The 24,971-nt window shown below is 42.3% G+C and overlaps 1 protein-coding gene across 3 annotated transcripts in view; it reads left to right on the top strand.

Moving 5' to 3' along the window:
* Nucleotides 1-1,593: 1,593 nt before the first annotated feature.
* The window catches only part of UBE2F (ubiquitin conjugating enzyme E2 F (putative)), a 65,901-nt gene continuing 42,523 nt past the window's right edge, over nt 1,594-24,971 (top strand). For 2 of the 3 annotated variants that reach the window (XR_001920570.3, XM_018071877.3), the window contains exons 1-5: nt 1,594-1,750; nt 3,621-3,753; nt 12,342-12,371; nt 14,846-14,911; nt 21,232-21,299. Coding sequence is in view for 2 of the 3 variants with exons in the window: in XM_018071877.3 (XP_017927366.1) it covers nt 3,636-3,753; nt 12,342-12,371; nt 14,846-14,911; nt 21,232-21,299 (282 nt within the window). In the remaining variant the exon portion in view is untranslated. The remainder of the gene's footprint in view (nt 1,751-3,620; nt 3,754-12,341; nt 12,372-14,845; nt 14,912-21,231; nt 21,300-24,971) is intronic. The other variant, XM_018071879.3, reaches the window with a different exon arrangement.

Raw genomic sequence — 24,971 nt, forward strand, 5'->3', positions numbered from 1 at the left:
ATTCTCTGGAGCCTATGTATAGTCAACATCTGGCAGGGGAGGTTGTTTCTAGAATATTTCTGGACTAAAGTGCTGTGCTGTGATAGCCAAACAATACATGGATCTGGAGAGAAAAGCCTAAGGAGGCAAGATGGTGTTTATTCATCCTCCAAAATAGATGTATTTAGGTTGTCCTGCTCTCACTGAGGTATCTATCAAGGCATTGTTCCTTTTGCCAGGCAAAGGCTGTAGGCTGTAGTGATGGGGCAGCCAGGCTCCTCAGGAGCTGGGAGCAGGAGTGGTGGGGACAGCTGGGAAGTGCAGCTGGCCAGCATTAGCCTAATGCCCCTGCCAGCTTTTTGTAGCTCAGGGTAAGTCCTCTGTTTTTCCTGGAGGGTGACTGGAGGTGGGCAAGGAGCACTTTAGCTTTCCCTGCAGACTCACAGAAGGAGTGCCAGGAGGGAAATACTGGGGAGTCAGAGCACTAAGCCAATTTAAGGCCTCTGAGTACGGATTCTATGCTGGTTTAACTAGATTTCAGTCAGCAAAATTCCAATTTCTTTTTGGGGAGGAGGTGGTGGTATCATTCCAGTGAAGGTTTAGGACACAGTGAGTATTTCAACAGCTGTCAGCCAAACATTCCTTGTGTTCGGTCTCCAGCTTTGCCTTATCACACCTTCTAACCTGGGTGCTGCTTTCATGCCTGGTTCCCTTATTTAATGGAAGTCACCAAATGGAAGAATTTAACTTTATGCACCTATTTTACAGGTGGAGGGGGCTGATCTAACACAATTGTTTAAGTTTCTAAAGATTTTGGTCGGTCTATTTATGATACCCAGGTAATTCACTCTCAATTACTAAATGTGCTCTTATGATCATTTTTTTACAGAGATTTCATCTGATTCAATGTTGCTCCCATTTGATTCACTATTGCTTCCATTAATCTGCTGCTGGAATGCACAAATAGTCTATTAATTTAAGCAGGCACTAAGGCAATGGTTGCAGCAAGCCTGGTTATGTTCCACTTGTGAAACCACCCTGACAGTTGTTGTTTTTTTCCCTTCTTGCTGTGTTGCTATTTGCCACAGACTCAGTGTAATTTATATTGTAACTGAATCACCGCCTTTTCCGCAGCTCTATGAGGGAACTATAAAATAATGGAATGTATTGGAATGGGCTGCCCAGGGAGGTGGCGGAGTCACCATTCCCTGGAGGTTTTTAAGGAAAGACTGGACGTCTAGGTGACACGGTGGTGTTGGGTCGTAGGTTGGACTCGATCATCTCACAGGTTTGGGGTTTTTTTTTTCCAACGTATTTGATTCTGTGATCCCAAATCTTCATTCGCGAAGCCTAGCCATGATGATGATGATTCTGTGATTCTGCTTACAAAAGGTGAGAAAATTGAGCCTGGGGACACATAACTCAGTCGGAAGACCTCAACTCCCCTCGGGGCACTGGGACACACCGCTCCCGCTGCCCCTGAGGGGGCGACCCAACATGGCGCCGCCCTCCCGGCGGACAGTGGCCGCCCAGCGCCGCCGCCACCGCCGCCAAATCTCGCGAGAACCCCGCGGGCGCACTGCCCGGCCCTACCTCGCTCTCGCGAGATCTCCGCTGAGGGAGGGAGGGAGGAGGAGGAGGGGAGGGAGAAGAAGGGAGAGAAGGAGGAGGAGGAAGAGGAAGAAAGAGTCCGAAGGAGCTGCCGCTCCTGCCCGGGCCGGCGCCGGGGATGGTGTTGGCCGCGGCAGCCGGGCCCTGACGCCGCGCTCAGGTACGTGCGAGCCGTCCCCCTTCCCTCAGCCCTCCCCGCCCGGGCCTGGCCCCTCCCGGCGCCCCCACAACTCCCGGGGCGGTCCCGGCCCGCCGGGCCTCGGGGCACACTTGTGTCCCCCGGCCCAGCTCTCCCGGCCCTCGGAACCCAGCGATCCCCCTGCCTCTGCGGAGGGGCTCCCGGGCCGCCGCTGCCTCCGCTCCCGGCGGAGCTGGGGAACTCCCGGGGCTCTTGCGCCCTTCCCTATAAATAAGCAGTCTCCCCTCCCTGGCCTGTTTCTCCGGGGTCTGCAGCGGGGAAGCTTTGCTTGAACTGTTGGGGGCTTCCTTGCCGTGCTCCGCTGGAATTTGGGGTATAGTTGAAGCGAATGATTTCTTTTTCACAGTGATCACGCTTCTCTTGGGTTTCCCGGTTTTCCGGGACAAGCTATAAAGATATTTGGACATTTAATGCCTGTCGGAATTGATTTAATTTGGAATTGGCACCTAAACGATGGGGGTTTTTTGGAGTGGAGAGGTTGCCGGCAATTTACAGATTTATTTCTTTTCATGTAGAACGCCGTTCAGTACTTCCCAGGCTCCCCTACTCCCCTCCCCTTTTTTTTTTTTTTTTTAAGCAGCTGTTGGTTTTCCCTCCTCCAAAGAAAAAAAGATCTGTGTTCTCTGCTTATTCTTCCTTTCTCTGGGGTAGCAGGATGAAAAAGCTTACTGTATGTTTCAGTTGAGCCAGCTGGATTTTACATTTACACCCTAACGTTACTTTTGTTTTTAAATATATTTTGCAGCTGACACACACATTTGTCAGCTCCAGAGAACTTGACCTCCTTGTAGATCTCACCAGAGTTTCATACTGTTAGGGACTATTGTGAAATATATGTTTTCCTTTTTTTAAGTCTTTTTGCTCAGTTATCTATTATGTGTTTCTCAACCCCCAGGTAAGGATTATACCGTGACTTTTTGCAATTTTTCCCCTTTATTTGGTTGAATTAATTAATATGATTTAAAGGATAAACATTTCTCCTACCATTTTAGTGGCAGTGGGGCCTGAAGGGTTTAGATCTTGTCAGCATTATGTTGGTTTTGCCAAACTTAAGAAGAATGAGTTGCCTTCAACTAAGAATAGTTACAAAATGTATTAAGCCATGACAGACTGGATGCTTTGGTTTAATGACTTTGGCATTCTGTCCACCTTTTATTGTAATTATTTATCATTGCAGTTATCTTCTAGAGTGGCTGGGTAACACAGCAAAAGTGTATCTTTATTTCACTTATTGAGTCTCAGAACTTTTTACACTGTGGAGAGTTCCTGTTGTGCAGCTGCGTGGATCATTGCACTGTTTGCAGCTTAAGTCTTTTTTCTGTGTCCTGGGAGCTGCCTCAGAGCTTGCTTCCCAGGGTTAGAGAACAGTTCCAGTGATCCCTCCCCTTTCTCTTTGTTATTTCTTATATTTTGGCCAACTGAAAAGCGGCTCTGAACACTGTCCTGGGAGGTGTGGATGAGGAGGCTGTAGCAGACTGTCTGGCAGGGGTATTTCCACAGCAGCTCTTAGGAAGGAGCAGTGTCAAGCAGTGAAATTGCATTGTGAACACTGATGTAAGCCTGACCTTTCTCCCCCTGCAAAACTGAGCTTCCCCTTGGCCTAACAAACTGTAGCTCTTTCAGTATTCGCAGCCCAAACAAAATCTTTCTCTGAGCCATCCTCATCTTTAATCCCAGTTGTGTGAGCTGTGTGCAGCGTACTCTGTGTTTGACTGCTGAGAGAGAATGTGATGGAAGTTCGCTCCTTATTCAACAGCTGTGAGTTGTTTTCATGCTGCACCCCCAGTGCTTCGTTTCTGGTGATGGGCTTTGCTCTCCCTCTGTGTTCCAGGTGGAAGCAGCAGGAATGCTAACACTGGCAAGCAAGCTGAAGCGGGATGATGGTGTCAGAGGACCCCGTGCGTCCAACCCGGCGTCGGACTCTACTCGGAGGGTGTCTGTGCGGGATAAATTGCTTGTTAAAGGTGAAAGGGACTTGTACTGAAATATTTTGGGGGTTACGGTTTGTGGGTGTGGTGCCAGTAAACAACACTAAATTGCACAGGAATTTCCAGAGGTGTTTTTGAAATGGCTTGTGACTTACCTCAGGTGATGTGACTTACCTCAGGATTGCTGCTGTAGGGTGTACATTGACATACATCTCATCTCCAGCAGCTCTTTGCCTGTAGGACACTTGTTTTCATTGAATAGTGAAAACCAAGACAAGTGTCCTCCTTACTCTGCTGAAAAATTGACACATTATAAGGAGCTCTGTCATCAATTAAAACGTGATAAAAATTGCCACATGAGTATCTAAACATGTAGGAGGAGAATATCAGCAATAGTATATTTGTCTTGATAGGAAGGTGTTTTTTGAGCAAAAACATAACTGCCTGTGACAGGAAAAAACATCCTAAGGGTAACAGCAGTGTTCCAGAGGTCTTTAATGGTACAGGTCATAGGCAGCAAAGTTTAAAAAAAGCAAGGCAGGGAGATATTTTTGTAGGCCTGGAGTCTCTAGAAGTTAAGGATGAAGCTGTGAGTTAAAAAAAACCAGTGCTCGTTTTTGTATTGCAGTAGGGTTTGTTCTAGGAGGGCTGCTGTAGGTTGTTACTGGTGGGGAAAAAAGCTCCAGACTTTCACTTTGTGGCAGTTCTGGATAAATGGGGTATAATTAAATAATTAAACTGTTTTATAGTGAAATCAGGGGCAGCTCTTTTTTGTACCTAATTTTTTTTTTCCTGTAACGTAGACAATATTAAAAATCCGTAGGTGCTGACACTTTGCAGTTACTGTGGCCTTAAACTCAGATTTACTCCCTCTGGTAGTAGTTGAGTGTTTTAATGCTCGAGCCGTGCAATGCTCTAGTGGCAAGGAGTGTATTGTTTAGGTGGATGTTTCTGCTAAAAATGATCAATAGCAAATATACTGCTGTTGATGTGTAAGCTGCCACTATTAGGGTTTGTGCCAGTCACAGGAAACTCACATTTCCTGGTCTTGTTTTAGAATGATTTGAGACTGACAAGGGTGTATTTACCTGACTGGTATTACCTAACTAGCATTGCCTATGTTGTTTTTTTTCAAATTAGGGTAAATTCTGTCATGTGACTTTGCTGGAGCAAGGTGTCACTGCAAATGCTGCTGCCTCAGTGCCCTGGGAAGTGCCACAGGTAGACTATAGCAATGGTATATTCACCATTTTTTCTCTGTACAGTTGTAAGGACAGGGACTTTTAATAACTCTGATGTGATCGTTCTTGAAAAGAAATTGCTTTAGACTTCCAGTTTGGAAATCCTTAGTGAACTTCAGTTCTGAGGGAGGAAGATTCAGGTAGAAGAAATAAGCTCTTTAACCAGGCTAAGCTACAAAGCCAAATGACTAAATAATCTGAGATTTTTGCTAAACCTACAGGTATAGACTCGAGAGGAAGAGAGCAGTGCAATATAAATGCACTTCCAACTGCAATGATTGGTGTAGTGTGAGGTGCCATAAGACATTTTACTGTACCCTTAGAGCAGTCATGTTTTTCATTTTTAGAGCTAAAACCTTCCCAAAGTCTGCAGGGAGGAAGAGAACATGAGCTATAGAAAATTAGTATTGACACTGTAATTGCTATGGCTGCATTAGCAAACCAGCACAGACTTGAGTATTGAACGAGCTGAGTCCCAAACTGACAAATGGTGAAAGCAGGTCACTGCTCATGTGCCTCTGACAAGTGCTGGGTGCTGGATCCTCCTCTGATTGTGCATGGAAGTTGTATCCCTGCTGTGGAATGTGTGGCTTATGCCACTTAAAGAGTCACTGTCAAAGGTACAGTGAAAACGTCCTTAAATATAAATTTGCAGAAGAAGTTTGGGAAGGTTTCTGCTGCTTCTTACTGCTTGGATAATGCATATAAAGGGAAATCAAGTTAGAATCAATTAAGAGTTATTTCTGCAGAGGCTGGAATGGAAAGAGTGAAGGGGGCAAGGAGACCCTTAGTTGAGTCAGTTGAGTCATGAGATTCAGAGTGAACCCCCTTTCATTCTGGACTCCTTTTCAGGGATGAGTCTCAGTGTGGCTGGGTCCAGTATTAGGGTTGGACTCAGTCAACAGTTTGTCTAAAGAATTTAGCAGCGCTTAATCATAAAAGCACTTAAATATTGGACTAATCACTAACCAACTGTAAACATAACAATATTCTAGATTCAAGATAATAACATGTATAGTATGTTATGGGGTGTTCAAGTCAATACACAGATACACAAAGATACAGAGAGAGAGGGACAAATGTGTAAAGGTAACACACACACGTATGGATATGTGTGCCTACAAGTATATTCCTATTGAAAAATTCCCCTCCAGAATCAGTGAAATACTCATGTTTAATGCCTTTTTGGGCACTACTGGAGTTGTCTGTCGTTCGAGTGAGGAGGATACCATTTCACTTGGACTATGATTCAGATAAGGAATGTTCCGAAGCTGGGGATGACTGATTGGTCATCCTCCTCTCAGCTCCCACCTTGTTGAGGCAGCAGGAGTTCCTGGTATGGTCAGTGCTGCTCCCACCTTGGCCTGGCAAGAGTTCCTAGAAGAGTTAAGGAATGCTTCACCACTGAGCTCTTGTGCAAAGGCCAAGGCCTGACAAGAGTTACTGAAATTGTAGAGCAGGCCAGAGGTAGGGCGGGGAGGGGAGGGTCTCCCAGTCCTGATGCTCTCCCAGAAGAATTGTAGGAACAACTGTCAGTGTGTTAGAATGGTTTCTGGACTCAAATGGGAACTGACAGTAGAAGCAGATCATCTTAGTACAACTCCACTGAAAGTGAGAGGGAAATTCAGTAGCTAGTGTGAAAGATTTATTGGGGATATTCTCTTTTAAGCTGCTTTTAGCTAAACGTGGACCATTTGTCTACAAAGTTTCTAGAATTTGCTCCAGCACTTTAAGATAGACCAACTGCAGCAGCATCTACGATGTTGAGAGGCTGAGGGAAGGTGAACTTGTGATGCTGACAGTGTTTTTAGGTCACATAAAGATGTGCAGGAATGAGTTTGGTAGGGAGGGCAGAGCTGTCTGCTCAAGGTGTGCATACAGCAGTGATACTCTGCATCTAGACTAGCACCAGTGCCTTTTATTGCCTGATTGTCTGGAACTGTAGTAGCCCAGCTGCACTTCAGGCTGCTGTTTTGCATCAACAAAGTTACAGGAGCCTGGAAGAGTAGCTGTAAGTACAAGTTGTTACTGGTGAGTGTTTAGGCCGGAGTTACCAAACAAACAGATGACAGTTGCAGAATGGGTGAAAGTCTCAATCAGTCTCCTGGCAATGGTGAATTAAAAAATAATCTGTTCTACATAAAAGAAGAGAAATCCTGGCTATCAGCAAGGGAAGAGGAGGAGATGAGAAGAGGCCCAAAGTGTTCTGTCAGCAGTGAAGCACCACTGTCCTATTCTTGATCCACAGTAAATTGGTGATAGTCTAATAAATTCTGCAGACAGATGCCTGCCAGCTTTGCTCGGGGTATTGTCCAGACACAGACAGTGGCTGGTTTTTCTCTGGAGTTAAGTTAAAGACAGCCTTGTTTGTGTTGATAGAGTCCAGTCCAGGAGGGCAGTGTGGGATCTCTTTGGAGGATGTGCTGTCATGCTGACAACCTTGCAGTGCTCAAATGTGTTGTGTGCAGAGACTGGTAAATAGATCAATGCCATTTGATGAAGGGTAGATGGCCATGACCCAGCCCCTGTTAGTGTTGATGATGCTTGCAAACCTTCAAAAATCTGGCACAGACCAACTCCATGCTGCCTTAAGGTAGGAAGAATAAGTAATAATTTAGGTATGATGTTGGCTGTTTGTACCATATGGATGTGAAGAAAATCTCAGTCAGCATCTGAAATAGTGTTGCCCGGTGCTGTCCTTGACTTTAGTGATGGCCTCAAGTTAAACAGGCTTTTTTACACTTCTGTGAAAAAGCTACTCTTAAAATACTGGCACCCTTTGTTAGTTTTTCTAAGCCAGTCCTTTGATTTTTGTCCAGTGTTGTGTTATATTCAGTTATCAATCACGGCTCAGGGCACTTGCTTTGTTGAGTTATTTCATGGGCATATTATGAATGGAAATATCTCTATTCTTAAAGTTTTGTTTAGGGAAGTAATTCTGAGGCAGCTGATTATTCTCTTCCAGCTGTTTTTCCTCTGGAGTGTTAAAATTGTGGCTGCTAAACAGGATTTGGCAGCAGCCTGTCCCCTGCAGGCTAACGGAGCACGTTTGGGAGTAGAGCAGGGCACATATGTCTGTGATGTGGAGTGTGCTGCTGGTTCTGATCTGAAACCCTGGGAAGGCACAGGAAAACATCCACCAGTTGGGAATCACTGAGGGCACGGGTTTCTGAGGGCGTGGGGGGGCAAGGACTGGTAATTCAAGCTGCCAGGTCATGGAGAGAGGCTTTGTGGCCCAGGACAGAGGGGTCTGGAGAGAGACCAAGCAGTGGCTAACATGTTTCAAGACAAGTCAAGTGGAGGACATGCAAACAACTGCAGAAGACAGAAAGCAAATGCTGATGAGAGGAAGAGGAGCAGACAGAAATGGTGCTTGAAGGGGCTCTGCTGCCTCTCTCACCTGGGAGAGAGGCTCTAACAAGGCACACCTTTGTTGAAAGTTCAGCGTGACTTATCTGTACGTCTCTTTTCACTGGGTTTTCCATATGGGCCCTGTGGGAGAGTAAGGCCTTAATTCTATAGACCTAGTACCCAAGTTAAAATAGAGCAAGCAGTTCACTTGCTTTAGCACCTTTCATTTTGTTCTGTGCTGCAGAGACAATTTTTGATGTTCTATTCATCTCTAAGGGGCACTTCATTAAGTTGAGAACAGGGGCCACATGACTGCTCCTCCAGGATGCTGAGAATGCAGTGCTGAACTTGAAAGGCAGATCCTTTCTGGAAATTTGAAAGAGACTGAGGACAAGCCAAAGTGGTATTTAAAATTAATATTGTGTAATGAAGGTGACTACGAAATTGAATTCAAGATAGAGAGTGTGCCAGGGTGGCAGGAGTAGTAATGCATGTGTGCTTATGGATCACAAAGGTTGTCCCTTAAGCTGTGGTTTTTGTAGTGCACCTGAACATCATCATTCAGTTTTAAATTATCAGTACTGTGACAGTTGGAAATTACTTAATATATAAGAAAATGAGTTAACGTGTTTTACTCCTCAGTTGTTTTCAGCATCTGTGGCTTTTCCAGCAGATTTCTGTAGTTGGAAAATGTTTCAGGTGTGCCTTCGTGTATAAGCCTGAGAGAATGGAAGTGGGAAGCTGATTATGAAAGTGAGTTTCATGTGCATTGAAACTAAAAATGAGGAGAATCCATGTATTTGCTTTCTTCAAACTATGAAAATTGAAGCTAATTTGAGAAGTTATTACTGAGACATTTTTCCAGGGCTTTGCTGACAAAGGGAGGTGCAAGGCATTGCTTCACTTATGCCTCAGGTTTTCAGCACACCTGAAATATGAAGTGATATATTGCAGACTTGGAGATTTCCAACCACAGTGGCTTTTGGTAGTTTTTGATGTCAGGATAATAAGCTTTGTTATAGCTTATGGAAGCTGAAGGTGTGATTTGATAGTGTCTTGTTTAAAATAAACATTTGGAAGCAGAAGGAGAATATACATCTTTTGCTCTATTGAAAAACTGGTGATATTAGTTGGCTTGTTTGACTTCTAATACTGGTCTGTGCAGTTCAGAGGAGCTAAGTAAGGAAAGCTATAAAGAGAGGTGAGAATTAGGAGGCATAGACCTGTAACAGGGCAGGAGTGTGCTCCTATTTCTGTCTTGAGAACTGTCAGGGGTAGGGAGAGTTATTGTTTGTGAAGTCATTTATAAATAGCTCTGGTTGCTTGTGTTAGGCTTAGCTTTTCTCTCTTCTGTAAAGTTCCTAGGCTGCTTCTGAGGCATAATCAGTTTGCATTCAACTCTTCCAAAGTTTGTGGTAGGTTTAACTTTAAGCCTTGCTTTTTTATTCTTTTTATGGTTTCAAATAGCATTTGGAACTGTTCAAGCAAGGGCATAGTGGGGCAAGAGCAGGACTCTGCAAGGATACCACTGAGGTGTGCTTCTGCACCAGATCACAGGGGGTTTTAAGAACACCAGACTGGCTGTTTGGGAGCTAATGATACTTCCTGAGACTTGGATTTTCTGGTTGGTTGTTTCATCTTAATGGTGTGAATTGAGACACAGATACTGATTTTCCACAAAATGACTGTGAAATGTAGTCAAGTTGAATTTTCTTTTCTGTTTATCTGTAGTGACAGTCATTTTTTGAAAGAGGAGGTCAGAAAAATTGTGATCTTAAGTTTATTCTTTAATTTAGTGAGGCTTTTTGAGCTCTTGGAAGTTCAGTGCATTGGAGCTCTAATTGTCACTTCCATGCTTTGCTTATTTACAGATCTGTTTAATAACTTGGCAGCCTGCACAAGGGGAGACTTCTTACAGAGAATGCTCTTGCCAAGGGTGTTGCTTTATGTAGAAAATGCATGACTTAAAACATCAGAATCTTAATGGGGTTTGAATGATGTGGCCAAAATATTTGCTTTTTGAGCAGCGACATACAAAAACGGTTTCTGTGTCATGACTGTCACTATCAAAGAGTCATAGAATTTGGAAAACTCACAAACACTGTAGCTTTGGCCCATTAAATGTGCATCTTAATTGGTTAATTACCAATGTTTATGTATATTTATATGGCACAGTTAATAGTAACATCTGTTGCCTTACTTGATACTACTTTAAACATTCAGGTTATTGAAGCAGGTCTTTACCTGCATTTCTGTCTTTATGAAGTTGTTGCATTCTTAGTTTGTGGTTTGTTGCAGAGGGGGTTAGAAACCTTGATTTTGGAGGACTTGCTTTTGTGTGGATTAATTAGCATAGCATTCCCACCTGTTTACACTCCTGTAAAGAAAGAGGGAGCTGTTCTCTTCTCCCAGGTGTAAGCATTTTGTTTTCATGTTTCCAGAAGAAAACCCAGTCATTCTTGTACCAGGACAGAGGGAAACACAGAAGTGTGAACCCATTACAGGAAACTTCCACACTTCAAAGGAATTATGGTGACAGTAAACTCTCTGAACCTCGCAGGAGGCAGAAGTGAGGCCTTGGCTCAGCAGAGCTGCTGCAGCTCAGCCACTGCTGGGACTCAATCTGCTCTGTCCTTGGGTGTCTCCCTTTTTTCACCATCGAAGCAAAGGGCAGGCAGGATTCATTAAGCTGAACAACACACAAGCAGAGAAAGCAATAAGGAAAGCAGTCAACACCTTCAAATAAGAGCCAGGTCCTAACCTTTAGCCTGTAGTGAAGGTTGGTAGTGCCTCCCACTATGACAGGCTGGTGAATTTAAAGAGAAAGAAAGGTTTGTATAACTGCAGCCTTCAGTTGTTGGTTGTCGTGTCTTCTTTTATCAATCAGGATGGAAAAGTAAAGATAAAGCCCTTGATTATAGCTGAAATTAGATTTATTTTTTTTTTATATTGTGAAGACAGTACTCTTTCAAAACTTCTATCAAAAGTATGGCCCCAGCACTGGGTGTCTTTTGGTGCACAGCTTTGTTAAATCAGCTCGGGCTGCTCCAGTGTGGCATTTTAAAGAGCGCAGTCGTGAACTTTTTAGGGAAGTGTGAAACATTGCTTCTCTTTTGGTGGTATTTTTCTCTTGGTGTTGTAGGCTGCAGGGACACCAGGGCTGTGCCAGGCAAAAGGGAGGTGGAAGTCAAATAACTATCATGCCCCCTGCAGAGACCAGCCAGGTTCGGTAAGCATGGATGCAGAAAAAGTTCTGGAGAGTTATTGTGATGAGCAGTTTGGATTCAGTGCCAAAAAATCTGAATTACAGTTTTCTTTACATGTATGTTTTTGAGAGTTAGTACTGAAATCCCTTACACGTTGTTAGCCCAAATAAATGGTCTGTCTCTCTGCAGGCCTGAAAGCAAAGTTAGAAGTGGAAAAGAAAGACTACAGGAAGTGCAAAAAATAGATTTGATGAGATTTTCTAGAACTCTATAAGTGAAAGGGGGAGGTATCTTCATGCATCTCATTCATACTTCTGTGAAATACAGGTAGTTGAGATTAAGACTTCAATAAAATACACAAAAGAGAGACAAAGCAGGGGCTCTTCCAGAGAAGGTAACTTGACAGGAAAAGGTCTGAGGGGCTATGCAACTGAATTAGGTTGCTTCCTTTCTTTTAATAATTACTTTTAAGCTTTATTCTTGGGAAATAAATAAAAAGAAATTTTAATTGAGCAGGAGTGTGTATGTATATATAGCAGACTGTGCTTTGGAAATGCCAGTGCTCTGTGTGTGAGCAGCCCTGGCAGAGCTGAAGTCCCCATCACAGTAGGATGTGTTTGCAGCATCTTTGGGGCAGGTTTCTAGTAACAAATTGAGTGGCTTAAAGAGGAATTTCAAGGTAAACTTCCACTGCAGCTTAATTATATTTTTAGGTAAAATTGGATTTACAGGGCGGTTTCAATTAGATCTGCCAATCTGGACTTCAAGAATGGCTTTATGCTTGTATAAATAATGTATTGTTTTGTTTTTTTTTTTCTTTCAACAGAGGTTGCAGAGCTTGAAGCTAATTTACCTTGTAAGTATAGCATTTAATGGTATGCATTTTAAGGGGAAAAGGACCATTGAACTGAATGTTTTTACTGAAGTATGAATGCTAATGATATTTGTTAACTTTAGGGAAACCTGTGCAAAACTCCACCACTTGAGCTTGAACAGGTTTTCTTTGTTGCTCCCTCTTAAGGGGTTGTAGAGAGGTGGACCCTCATTATTGTCCTTTGGAAGGAGAATTGATAATTCGCCTCCAGAATTTGATTGTTGGGGAGTGGAAGCTTAACTTCCATAAAACACCCAAAAGGTTTGTGGGACTGAAGGGTGCATTTGTTGCCTCACACCTGTTTTTCCTCCATTCTCTCCTTTCCAAAACAGGAGATTCTGATTTAGGGGCAAAGAAAAATAGCTCAGTTCTCAGGAAATGTATTAAGTTAACCTGCTGTTTCTCTGCATCACATGCAAGATGTAACCCGATATGTTTGTTAATAGTGAACATACTAAAGAAAATTAGTTTTGCAAAATTGATCCATATTCCTTAAAACAAAAAAGGCAAATTAATGTGGTTTTAGCTCTGGAGTCTTACTTATGATATAAGCAATAAACAGCTGAAAATATTAATGGCTACTTTAAAATAGGCTTTAAGTGGGTAAGTGGCTTGTGGCTTCTAAAGCTTAGAAAGCCTAGTTCTGCGAAGGGCAGCAAAACACAAAGCACTTTTACAAGAGGAGTAGAGTTCCTCCTGCTCTGTATTTGTTGCTCAGGGTGGGTGTTGGCAGCAAAGCCAAGTTGTTGCTGAGCTCTTTGCTTCAGGTATTGGCCAGAACAGCATCATTCTGCCATGAGCTCTTAGAGCACAGGCAAGCACAGCACGTTACTGCCTGGTGAGCTCAGAGGGACGTTCAGAGCTCATCACTGGCCCTGCATAGCTTCCTGTGGTGCACATTCCTCTCTGTCATCTCAGACGTTTTGCTGCAGGGAAGGAGGTGTGAGTTGTGTGCAGTGGGCTGAGAGTGTATGTGCAGGTGGTTCCTGTGCTGTGCATCCATACTGACTTGTCCATATGCTTATCCTGCAAAGAAAAGCGGTGAATGTTTGAAGGATTATGTTTGAAGCTTTGACTATATTTTTTTCTCTCCAGGTTAAACTTCTGAGTGCTGGTTGTGATGAGCATCTGCTATTTGCTGATGATTCTAAATCCAGATAAATGCTCAGATTTAAAAAGTCAGGCTTTTCAGTATACAGACTGCCTGATGGGAGGAAAAATGCAGAACAGAAACAGGAAAAAGGGAGGGCAGGAAGAGGCATTATTTTAACTCTTCCTTTCTGTATGCTCTTCTTTCTTAAAGGTGATTACAGAGAATTTACACAGTAATTTTTATTTTGGGTAAACTTTTTTCTGTAGATTCTTCTATAGGATGACAAGCACATGGGAAATGTGTATTTTTAGTTACTACAATGTGAGTGCATTACTAGGGCTTCTGCACAGTTCTAGTTGATTTTTTTCAGGCAAATAAGGTTTATGTCTCTGATACTGTTTAGCTCCTTGACTACAGGAAAAGAACAACCAGCTTGATGGGTTAAGAAGCTAAGGACTACCCAGGGTGGATAGCAACATATCTGTGGATATACATATCTTCTCGTGCCAGCTTGACAGCTTGTCTCTGCCACAGTCATGAAAGGCCAGTTTTGTGCATGGGAAAGCAACTTGGTTTCATAGAATCAGCTGGGTTGGAAGGGGCCTCTGAGATCATCAAATCCAACCCTTGATCCACTACTGCCGTGGTTACTTGTTTGTGTCATCAAATGCAAACAAAGGGCTGTTATGCTGTGAACTGAAACTATTTTCCCCCATACTTGTTCTTCATTCTCACTGTTCTCATTACATTCATCTCTTCTGAGAATAAACCCATCGTGTTTGGTTTATGCTGCCCCATAACCTCTGCTGTTAAAGCACATAGTTGGTTATGCAGCAGAAACTTGTACAATGTGGCAGCTGAACAGAGACTCGCTGGCATTTGGATGAGGCTTTCAGGAAAGCTTGTATCTCATTGTACCTTAAAGGTGTTAATAATCCCCTGTCACCACATCTCCCTGTGGTGACTTCATGCAGGTCACAGTGTGTGATCAAATGTTAATACACAGATTATTATTAATAATGTTACAGAAGCTTGGAAGGCAGAGATGCTCCTCTGCATGCTGTCACCTTCACATGTAGCTACTATGCAGGAGAGCAAATCCTTTGGATTTTTAAGACCTTTGAGACAGTATGGTTTGCTGAAAGGGAATGACCTTCTTCTTTACAGCTGAAAGAAGTAGAATTTCCAGGTGACTCATAACTATTGTATAGAGTGGAGATGCTCAAAGTGTAGGAGGAAATCACTTGACTGAAAGGTGGGGATTAATGAGAGAGGCAATTTGAAGAGTATAAAGGATGATACACTTGCTTTCCCAAGAGTGGAGAACTAATTGTCTGATGTAAATTATTCTTTTGCTTCACAGGTACATGTAAAGTGAATTTTCCTGACCCAAACAAGCTTCATTACTTTCAGCTAACTGTAACCCCAGGTAATTTTTTAAAGCACATTATTTTTCTTCGTGTTGGTGTTTAGGAAACTAATTCCAAGAGATTGCTTGGACTCCAGTAAAGTTTCTACTCAAAGATTGGTTATAATACAGTGATTATTTTGTTAGTGGGATGGAGAAACTGGGCTGGACTTTGACAATCAGATTCCAATAAAAAGACCATTAAAATTGAGAATGTTTAGGAAATATTCAAATCTTGTTTGCTTACTTTGATTGAAAGCTTTTTTTTTTTTTTCTCTCAGCCAGTTTCAAACCATCTTGTTTTATTTGCTGAGAAAAATCTTGGTCTGTGTCTGGACAAGTTATTGTATTACAGCCCTGTTATGTGCATGTGTAGTGTGTTCTACTAATTGCTTGATTCTGCAGAGGTGAAGAGATAGGTGACACATCACTGGTGGAAATGTTCAAATCTGTGCATGAGTGAAGATGCTTAATGAGTAGGGGTCTTAGTCTTTGAATATTCAAGTATGAGAAGGATCTTTTACTATTAATACAATTGTACTGTGAAGCTCCTGCTGGCACGCTGGTCAATGGAAACATTTTCAGAATTTATAATTTCCACCAAATTGTCTTAATAGCCACCTGACATTACAGAGTTTGCTCACATAGCTGTCCATTTTAGAATAAAAAGTTGTGTTTTATGGATGAATTTGCTTTTGGAATATTATTTAAATTTCACGTGCGCTTGGTTATGTTTGAGACTGTGCAAGGGCTTAACTGAGGACATTGCCATGTGCAGTACACTGAGCTGTTTGAGTTAGATGTGCTGGGATTGGTGTCTCCCTGCCAACTGATCCTCCCAAATACATGTTTTCTGTATTTGACAACAGCACTTGGGTGAGCTGTCAGTCATGCAGATGTATTACCTGGAGAAACAGTGGTTTGCACTGATCAGTGTGGTAGGAGCGTCTCTGCTAATCCCGGATTTTGAAGTCAGGGAGGCACTAGATGTCACTGTTGCTGCTTATTAGCCAAAATCGACTGGCCCTTCCTTGAACTAGAAAATCTTGGGTGGTCCTTGTTAACATGTCCATTCATGTGTCTCCTTTTTGTGATGGAAAAGTGAGTGTAATTAAAAATAAATGCAAGTGCTATTCTAGAACTTTTAACCTCTCATTCTGTGAAGATGTGCTCATGTTTACTCAGTGGGTGTTAGTCTGCTTGCACCAAATGTCCTTCAGTTTATATGATACTGCTTTATTATGTTTTGGAAATGAGTTGACTTTACAAGAGCATCATTGTGTGAGTTAGGAATGTCTTGAATGTGAAGCAGTGGTAGCTTCTTCGTGCTGATTCCAAGATGTCTAAATCACAGTACTGGTTTTGTCTGTTCACTGCTGTGCAGCAAGGTGCTGCAGGCAGAGTGTGGTTTTTGTGCTGGCTTCGTTGCTGAAATGATCTTGAAAATGAGATGGTCTTAATTAACATTTTGTTACTCTAAATATAGCTGCACAGCTGAAGTCTCTGCAGTTGCAGTCTGACCCCAAGTAAACATCTATTTTCAGCTGTGCATAATTCAGGTATAGAATCTTGTGATCAGCTGCAGCTCAGCACAGCTCTCTAAAGGCAGAACATAACACAGACCAAGAAAATCTTTGTAGTTTTCTGATTCTCTTAAAGACTGAGGTTTTCTTTACGGTGTGCTAAATCTTAGTTTCCTCTGGGATAGCAAAGAGGCAGCTAAGTGGTTGTCAGAGAATTTTTACAGCTCAAGTGGGCTCGAGCCAACTATTCTTGTAGTGTCTAAACATTATTGGGTGAAACTTGACAGTCTGGAGGAAGAGCCAGTTTTCCTTCTCCTGCCTAGAACTGTCTCTTGCATTTGGAGCTGAGTTACTTCTAGAAATCCTGCTTGTGCTTTTGGCTTTGCAAATCTCCCTGCAGCTTTTTTTGTGGAGCAAGGGCTGTGCTCAGCTAGGGAATATCCAGCACTGCCTTGTGGGTCGCCCTGTTAGGACTGATGAGGTGCATAAACAGGAGTGGGAGCCTGCACAGCAAAGGGCTTCATGGGCTCACTTCTTAAGGCTCTCAGTTTAAGTTCTCTTATTTTCTAACATTAGAGCTTTAAATTCTGCAGTGCACCATCAGTGGAAATATAGTAGTGCCTGCTAGAAAATGGGCAAGCCTTAGATTTTACTGCCGCAGTGGACAAAACTCTGTGTTCCCAAGGCACACACTGCTGGCTTTCTGTGCTGTCTGAAGCTTCTTTTTCCTTTTGTCATCTGAAACAATTGTTCTGTCATTGAAAAATGCCCTTGTGCCACACTTGCCTCTGTTCTTATTTTTCACCAGTACCACATTGGATTAAAATCTAGGGAAAATAAGGAGATATATGCTTGTAACACAGGCAGAGTCCTGCCTGCTGCACTGATATTTGGAGCACAAAATTGGAAGCTGAGACTAAAACATGGTAATGACCTGGAAAAAAGTAAAGGAGGTGAGTTTAGGTGGCTTACACATGAAGAACACTAGAAGAGTGTGTGTGGTTAATGCAATTTTCCTGCAGTTCCCAGGCAGCTGGAGCAGTGTAGGGTTAGTGTAGTTATTTTAGAGTCCCATTCTGGGGGGATTAATAAAGAGCCTGTTTTCTGGTTTGCATGCCGTAGAATGAGAAATGTCTGTGAGCATGGCTGAGCATTTCAATGCTGCTGGTTCAAGGAGCAGCTATCCCAAGTGCATTCTTTGTGGCCTGTCCTAATTATCTTGCATTTTCTTTTAATGTGGTGAAATAATTTGGTTTAGTATCTTCCACAGCACTTTCAGGCATCAAAACACCTTACAAATGCAAACTAAGATTAGAGTCTGGTTGTTGGTAATGAAAATTGAGGCTGAAGTGTGTGGGATGCTTGCTCTGCTAATGCAGAGCAAAAAGACAAAAATTTAAGCAGTAGGAGGAAGACTGGAACTCAGATATATTCCCTTTTAGCAAAAGACTCTCAGTGGCTAACTTCCTAAGTTATGTGCTAAAGCTGTTTCAGTTGATGGTTTTATTTATAGCGCTTTCCTCATTGGTAACTCTGCCAGAACTTCAGTTTTTCCCACCACTTCTCTCTGCCTAAGAAAGCTGAGGGTCTTTGTCCCAGTCTGAGAACTTATTTCCTTGCTTGAGATGCCATAAGATGACTTTATCATGAAAGCTTATCCTGTTAATGCAGTGCAAGATTTCTGGCTGAGTACTGAGGCCCTCCAAAGTATGAATTGTTGATACACATTTGAGTGATTGGTAATGAGTAGCTTTATTGGTACTTTGGTGAAAAGATCACTAACATAAAGGGAGAACTGTAAAAGGAGGGAGGAGAGATGCCTTGCTCTCCCAATTGGGTAAATATGTCCTTGCTTATTTTACAACGAGATCAGTAATGTGACCAGTGTAATTTTTGGTTAGTGCTAGCATGGATTGATGTCCAGGTAAAACCAAAACAGAAAATGAGTTGTAAGGCAAGGCACTGATGAGTATTGTATGGTCTTTGAGGGAGACTTGATCTGAAAGGATGTAGAAGTGGCCTGCAGCGTGAGGCACACACAACATGTAAGGTGCTCCAGCTCTTCCAGAGATTTCTCAGCCTTACAGAGAACACGGGAAAACAAATACAAGAAAGCTGAGTTAATAGATGAGGTATCTCTTAGAGCCTGTGGAGGTGTAAATATACAGTTTTGAAAGTGCTTGACCTCACCTAAAATATGTTTTTAAGGAAAACGGGTGTTCTTTCACCATCTGGTCCTGCTGCTTCTATTCTGCTGACACCAGTTACATCCTGCACATGGACACAGGGAGTTTCTCCTGTGACTGGGTGGTATTGGAGCTATCCTGAGCTAGGTCTGCATGGTGGAGAAGGGCAGAGAAAATGAAAACCAACTGTTCAGCTTTTTTTCCCCACCCCATGTGTCTCTTGAGCAGTGTCAGGCTGATCTTGTTGTCTGTGCTCGGAGCCAAGGACGTACCTTGCTGTTCCTGCACTCTGCAGTGGCTGTGGGCCTGGTGTCTCCAGTGTGCAGACCCACGTGGAGCGTGGCTTTGCTTTTGCTGCTTGACTGGCAGGAATCTGACAGTCTTTTGGCCAGCTCTCCTCCCTTGGAGCTGTTCTTGGATGTTTCTTTGGACAGCTGAGGATTCATTAAACCGGAGTATTTACTTTGACATAAGGCACATGTAGATACATCCCTCAGCAGGCATCTATTCCATTTTAGCAGGGGTGCAATGTGAAGAGCTGCAGCACACTTTGCTCCAGGCCCACAAGATCAAGGAACTAGTAAAATTAAGCCAAGGAAAATAACTTTTGTCCTAGGAAATAGTTAGAATTCCTGACAGTTGGTTAAAATGCTATTACAGTGCTGTTATAATGTGCTAGACAGTGGATAAAGTGCTGTTAGCTGTGTTCTGTGGGATAAATGGTGGTGTTTGAGCTCCTAGGGGGTATTAACTCACCTTTCACTTCTCATTCTTCAGTAATGGCTTTCTTTACTGATTTTTATCTCAGTATATATGAAAACAAAAGATACATAGAATCACAGAATCAACCGAGTTGGAAAAGACCTCTGAGATCATCAAGTCCAACCCTTGATCCACTACCACCACATACTTTTATCTTGTTTTTTTTTCCTGTAAAAATCAGTGCATGTCCATTGATTTTCTGGTAAAGCATAATGTACCTGAGCAGGCTGATCAATAAATCCACCACACTTCAAAATTGAATTGGAGTGGAAATGCAGAATGGATTTGAAAAGTGTGTGTTCTGGACAGGTTATTCCAGGGAGATTTGCAGAGGCTGAGGGCTGCAGCTCTGCTGTGCAGCTCAGCGTGGAGGCAGCTGCCAGCAGTGCTGGGTGGGGTGGGGAAGCCAACCATCTTCTTTTTCCATACTCTGAACCTGTCCCAGAGCTCTGGGGAGAAGCTGGGCCGTGATGGACTTCCCAGCTTCAGGCACAGTCCTTTGGAGGGGCGCCCTGGACATAGTGTGCAAGTTGGGGGTGATCTCTGGCAGCATCAGCTTTTACTGGCTCGCCCCTCTCCAGCTGAGGGTTTGCCTTATTGAATAGGATGATGTCCTCTCCTTTTCTGTTGGTCAGCTGCTAAAAGATGGCAAAGAGCAGGAGGGTAGGAACTGACTGTTCTCCTGTGATTATAGCAGTGTGGAGGCTACAGGCTGAAACCAGAGCATGTGGTTGTGGTGCATGGGTTGGTAGGAGAAGACAAAAGATCTGTGTAGGAATGGGGGAGGCAGCAAGTCCAGGAGACAGCATCTGGAAAGAAGATTTTGACCTACAGTAGAGAAGCTAGTTTTTTGTAGTTTGGAACAAGCTGGATAGATTAAAAAGCGTTCCCTTATTTTCTGGAAACTATGGATTTCTTCACAGAACATTCCTTTGCAATGTTGGTTTAAAAAATATAATTCCTACAATGCTAACCAGCCCTCCTGGCCTTCAGGCCTGCACTGTGGCTGGACCGTGTGGTACAGAGAGCGAGAGTACTCAAAGTGGTTTGAGCCTGAGCATTCCTGACATGTCCCAGACCCCCAGAGCTGGGTGTGGGCTAGGTACCTGTTTCCCTTTATTTAATGAAAAGCAGTGGCAGTGCCAGGCAGACATTTCAGATCACTTTGCAAGCATTTCAGCTTCGAAGGACAGCTGCCTCAAGAGTTGCAGGCTGATTGTTACCCGATTATATTATTTCTGGTTCAATGTAACTAGATATTTTAAGATGTCATATTATAAAATGTAGCCATTTTAATAATTCGGTATTGAGTCTGAGATTGACAGAGAGGCAGACATATTTTCCTAGCTGATGTATCATCCTAAGATAATTACAATAAAAGAACCTGCTTGCTCTTTTATTGTAGTGCACTGAAACATGCTCTTGCACACATTATTCATACAGCTCATGATACATGATTGCTAGCATAAGTTTGGGAAGATGTGCAAAGTCCTGGAGCAGGATTTAGCATGCACTAGCAAGTGAAGTATTTCTCCAGCTCATTGCAAGGGTTGGTAAGGTGGTGCTGTGTGCCACATGGCAGGATGTTCTTCATACAGATATGAGAAGCTCAATCCAAGGTTTCTCTAACTTGGTATCACCTGTTACTCTGCTCAGGATGGTGGATTTTTATGGGACTGTTGACACTGACTTCAAATTTCTGCTGTAAAAATGTTGGGAGGGGAGGAAAACACTGCTCACACGCTGTTTGGATTAGGTGGCAGCTAGTGGTGTGGTGTAACTAGGTTAAGTGTTTGATAACCCTCTGCCATTATTTTAGTCTTTGTAGTTTTTTCTTATTTAACTGTTTTCCTTGTTTTTCCTTTTCTAGATGAGGGCTATTACCAAGGTGGAAAGTTTCAGTTTGAAACTGAAGTTCCTGATGCCTACAATATGGTGGTGAGTATTTGTCATTAGTCTAATGGTTGTCAGTTTAGATTTTCTTTCCAGGTGATGGGACTTCAGAGAGAACTTGGCATTGAGACTGAGAAAGGATCTTGTGTCTGTTACTAAAGTACCATGGGTTTATAGAAAAATCTTTGTTGCCTGGAGGTCATCTGAACTCCTGCTCAAATTTGGGCTAGTGTATAAAGCTGGGTTTGGTGGCTCAAGGCCTGGGCCAGTTGGCATTTCAAAATCTCCTAGGATGGAGATCTCACTGCTTCTCTGGGCCTCTGTTCCAGTGCTTAATTACCTTTGTTGTGATTTTTTTTTTTTTTCCTATATCAGGTCAGAATTTTCCTTTTTGTCTGTGGGCCTCTTGCTTTTATCACTGTGCACCTCTAAGAAGAGCCTGACTCAGTCTCCTCTCTACTCTCCCATCAGGTAGTTGCAGACAGCAGTAGGGTCCCTTCAGCCTTCTCTTCTCCAGGCTGAACAAATCCCTGTCCTTGACTCCTTGCCCTGTGTGTGTTAATCCCTCTGGGACCATACAGTGAGGATGTGGAATGCACAGATACAGTGACAAGTGGCAACTCCAACAGTTTTACTCTCCCAGGCTGTTAAGTATCTTTAAAAAATAACAATTTCAATGGTTATTAAGCAAGCAGCTTTTCAGGGGACCAGGAAATAATTGCGATATCTTCTTGTAGGTAAATGGAAAGCTCCAGACAGCTCGGCCTTTTCAAGTCTGAGACTCAATATTTCATGATTGTACTTTACTAAAATTGCAGAACCTTGCAAGGGAGGAGAGATGCAATTACAATAAAAATAACTTCAGTCATTGTTTTCAGAGTTTAGCTATCAAAAGAACAAGATTGTCCCCCAAAATGGAAAACAATTAAGGCACATCTCCGATTCTCTGGAATTACAGCTGCTGTTATGTATCCTGATAGCTTGATACATAAGGAAACTAGACTCATTTGAGCAACTGAGTTGCAATATTTGCAAGTTAGGTATATGAATTTCAGGAGGAAGGAAGTGTCATTTTCTTTTAGTTTGAATGCTTTTGATAATTTTGTAATTTTTTTCCCCATCCTTCTGCTTTGTTTCCTTACTTTTGGTGTTGATAGTTCAGACCCCTTTTGCTTTCAGAGAGGCTGAAGAATGTATAGGTGAGGATCCTAGGGAAATGTTTTTGGGAAGACCTTTGGCTCATGTTCAGCTGCACCAGGCCTAAATTCAGCATTATGTATATGTAAGAGTCGCAGTCACAGCATTGTTTGTGTAAAAGTATGAAGGAGGTGTGGTGGCCTGGAAGGTAATAGCTTGAGTTCCCAGGCTGAGCTTGGAGAACAGTGCATTAGCACTGCTAGTAGAGTAGAAAGGTTATGTTTCTGAAAGCATGGTTGGCATTCCAGAAGATGCCTTCAAGTTCCTGATATTCCTTTATAATCTATGGATAAATGGGATGTATACTGTATCTTATGTATAAAGTTCATGCTTGCAGAGGACTATAGCATTTCTGAAACAGCTTTGAATTTTCCCTTTCATTATTTTGATCGCTTTTCTCTCCTTTTGTAGTAGAATTGGTCAAGAATTATCTGCTCAAGCTGTTTTGTTTTTACAGTGTTTAGGATCGTGTCTGTCTTTATTGATACACTTCTGCTAGTACATGTAGGTGCTTTAGGTAGTGTTTGCAGTGGGATGGTTTTGGTTGTGGGGTGTTTTAAGTCCCCCTTACCCTCACCAAAGACTTTCAGACTATGATACAGGCCACCCTTAGTAGCTTGTTGTGGTTATGCTCATATATAATAAATACAAAGGTGGTCATTTAAGGTTCACTGCATCCTTGTTCTAACTTGAATAAATAGTGTCATGGCCAACATGACCTTCAAATAAAGGGGGAAACCTTCTCAGATTCTCTGCTGTCTAATTTTTTAGTCATCTTCAATAATAACAGTTTAACCCCCTGTGGTAATTTTAGGCACAGGGGAACACACACAATATATACTAGTTTTATTTTCTTAAATTACTGTATTTCAGTTGTTCACCTGAAAAACACTGCTTTAGAAAAGTATTTGCTATGTATAACTGGAGAGCCAAATCTTAATTTTGGTCTGACTATTTTGATTCTTAAATTCCAGAATTAAAAAGTCTCTGGTTTATGATGGGTTTCCTGCTCAATACTGGCAGAAAAATCTACAGCAACTGTTAATTAGATATTTTACAATTCTAACACCTCTCATCCAGTACAAAAGAATGCTTTGGAACTAGCTAGTGTTTAGAGAAAATATTCCAAATAACATAGATTCCAAATTTCTCTTAGGAACCACATCCTTTCTCTAGGGAAAAGATTGTGAATTGAAGAACTGGAGTTACAGGACAGATACCTCTAAGTACACGTGTCCTTTTTAGAGTGCCAAATTATCAGGATCTGAAACTGCCAATTAAGTTCATTCATTGATTAGCAGTTTATAATCAGTCTGTCATTTGGGGAGAACAGTGGAAGGGAGAGATTATTTATTACTTTCATTTTTCAAGAAATGAGACAAACTTAAACTGAAGCTTGCTCTGCAAAGCTTCCACCAAAACTGAAGTTGGAATATGCAGAATTCTCAAACACCTGCAAAGCTTTCTTGTACCTTCAGCATGTGTTCATGGGTATGTTGAAGTGGCCCGAGGATGGATGGGAAAGGCAGACAGTTTCCACTGCCAAAACTAAAGAGGGATCCCAAAACATTGGGCTGCTTGGAAATGGAGGAGGGAACTGATGCAGTCACTGCTGTGCCCCCCATTTGAGATTGGATCTACCTGTGCAACTTCTGGTGTCTGAGGTGAAGGAGGAGTTTGAGCAGTGAAATAAATGGATTTTGTGAGCTTTGTTGTGCAAAGTGTCACATGTGTGACCTGGAGATGGTTGGAGGTGTTGAAATGAAACATCATCTTGAGGAAATCTTGTGGGGATTTGTTGGGCTAAGGAGATTTGGAACAAGCTCGAAGGAGAAGTTTTGTCTGAAGATGTATTTTATGACAGTGCTCCACATTGTCCTGTCTGTCTAACAGGGGAAAAGGAGAAGGGAGAGAGAAAACCTTTGTCTTACTGTCAAAAGTGGGTTTTTCTAATTTTCAGCAATGAAAAAGACTTTGAAAGGATAAAGAAATTCTTTTGTTTTCATGATACAAAAAAATGAGACACCAGTTAATTCACTATGACTGTGAAGATTTGGGGATTTCATTTTTTTTTTTTAAAGAGTTTCTATAAATCTTTTTTCCTACTCATCAACACACTCCCTGTTTGAAGGTACATATGGTAGAAATTCACTCTTTTATCTTGATCTACTGGCATGGGATAAATACTGCTGCTTTCCTTTACTTGAGAACCAGGCATAATCTTTCAAAACAATGTGAAGGTGTAGCTAATATAAAGCTGTGCTGTTAGGAAACTTCTAAAACCAGCATTTGTTTTGAAAGGAAAGAGTTTGAGACTTTTTTCAGTCAAAATCTGTTACAACTTGCGGATGAGTTGTGGTGATGGGTGTTTCTTCTTTTAGAAGATATTTTTTGGATGTTTTTTTGGTGTCTCAGTGCCATGTGTATTTTCTTACCTCTTTTTCCAAGGAGTCTTAATTAAAAAAATATTTAATTAAAAAGATAATTGGAAAATTGAGAACAAAATGGTGACACAAAACA

The sequence above is a fragment of the Manacus vitellinus genome, unplaced genomic scaffold (assembly GCF_001715985.3).
Source record: "Manacus vitellinus isolate BGI_N305 unplaced genomic scaffold, ASM171598v3 scaffold_20_pilon, whole genome shotgun sequence".
Classification (NCBI taxonomy): domain Eukaryota; kingdom Metazoa; phylum Chordata; class Aves; order Passeriformes; family Pipridae; genus Manacus; species Manacus vitellinus.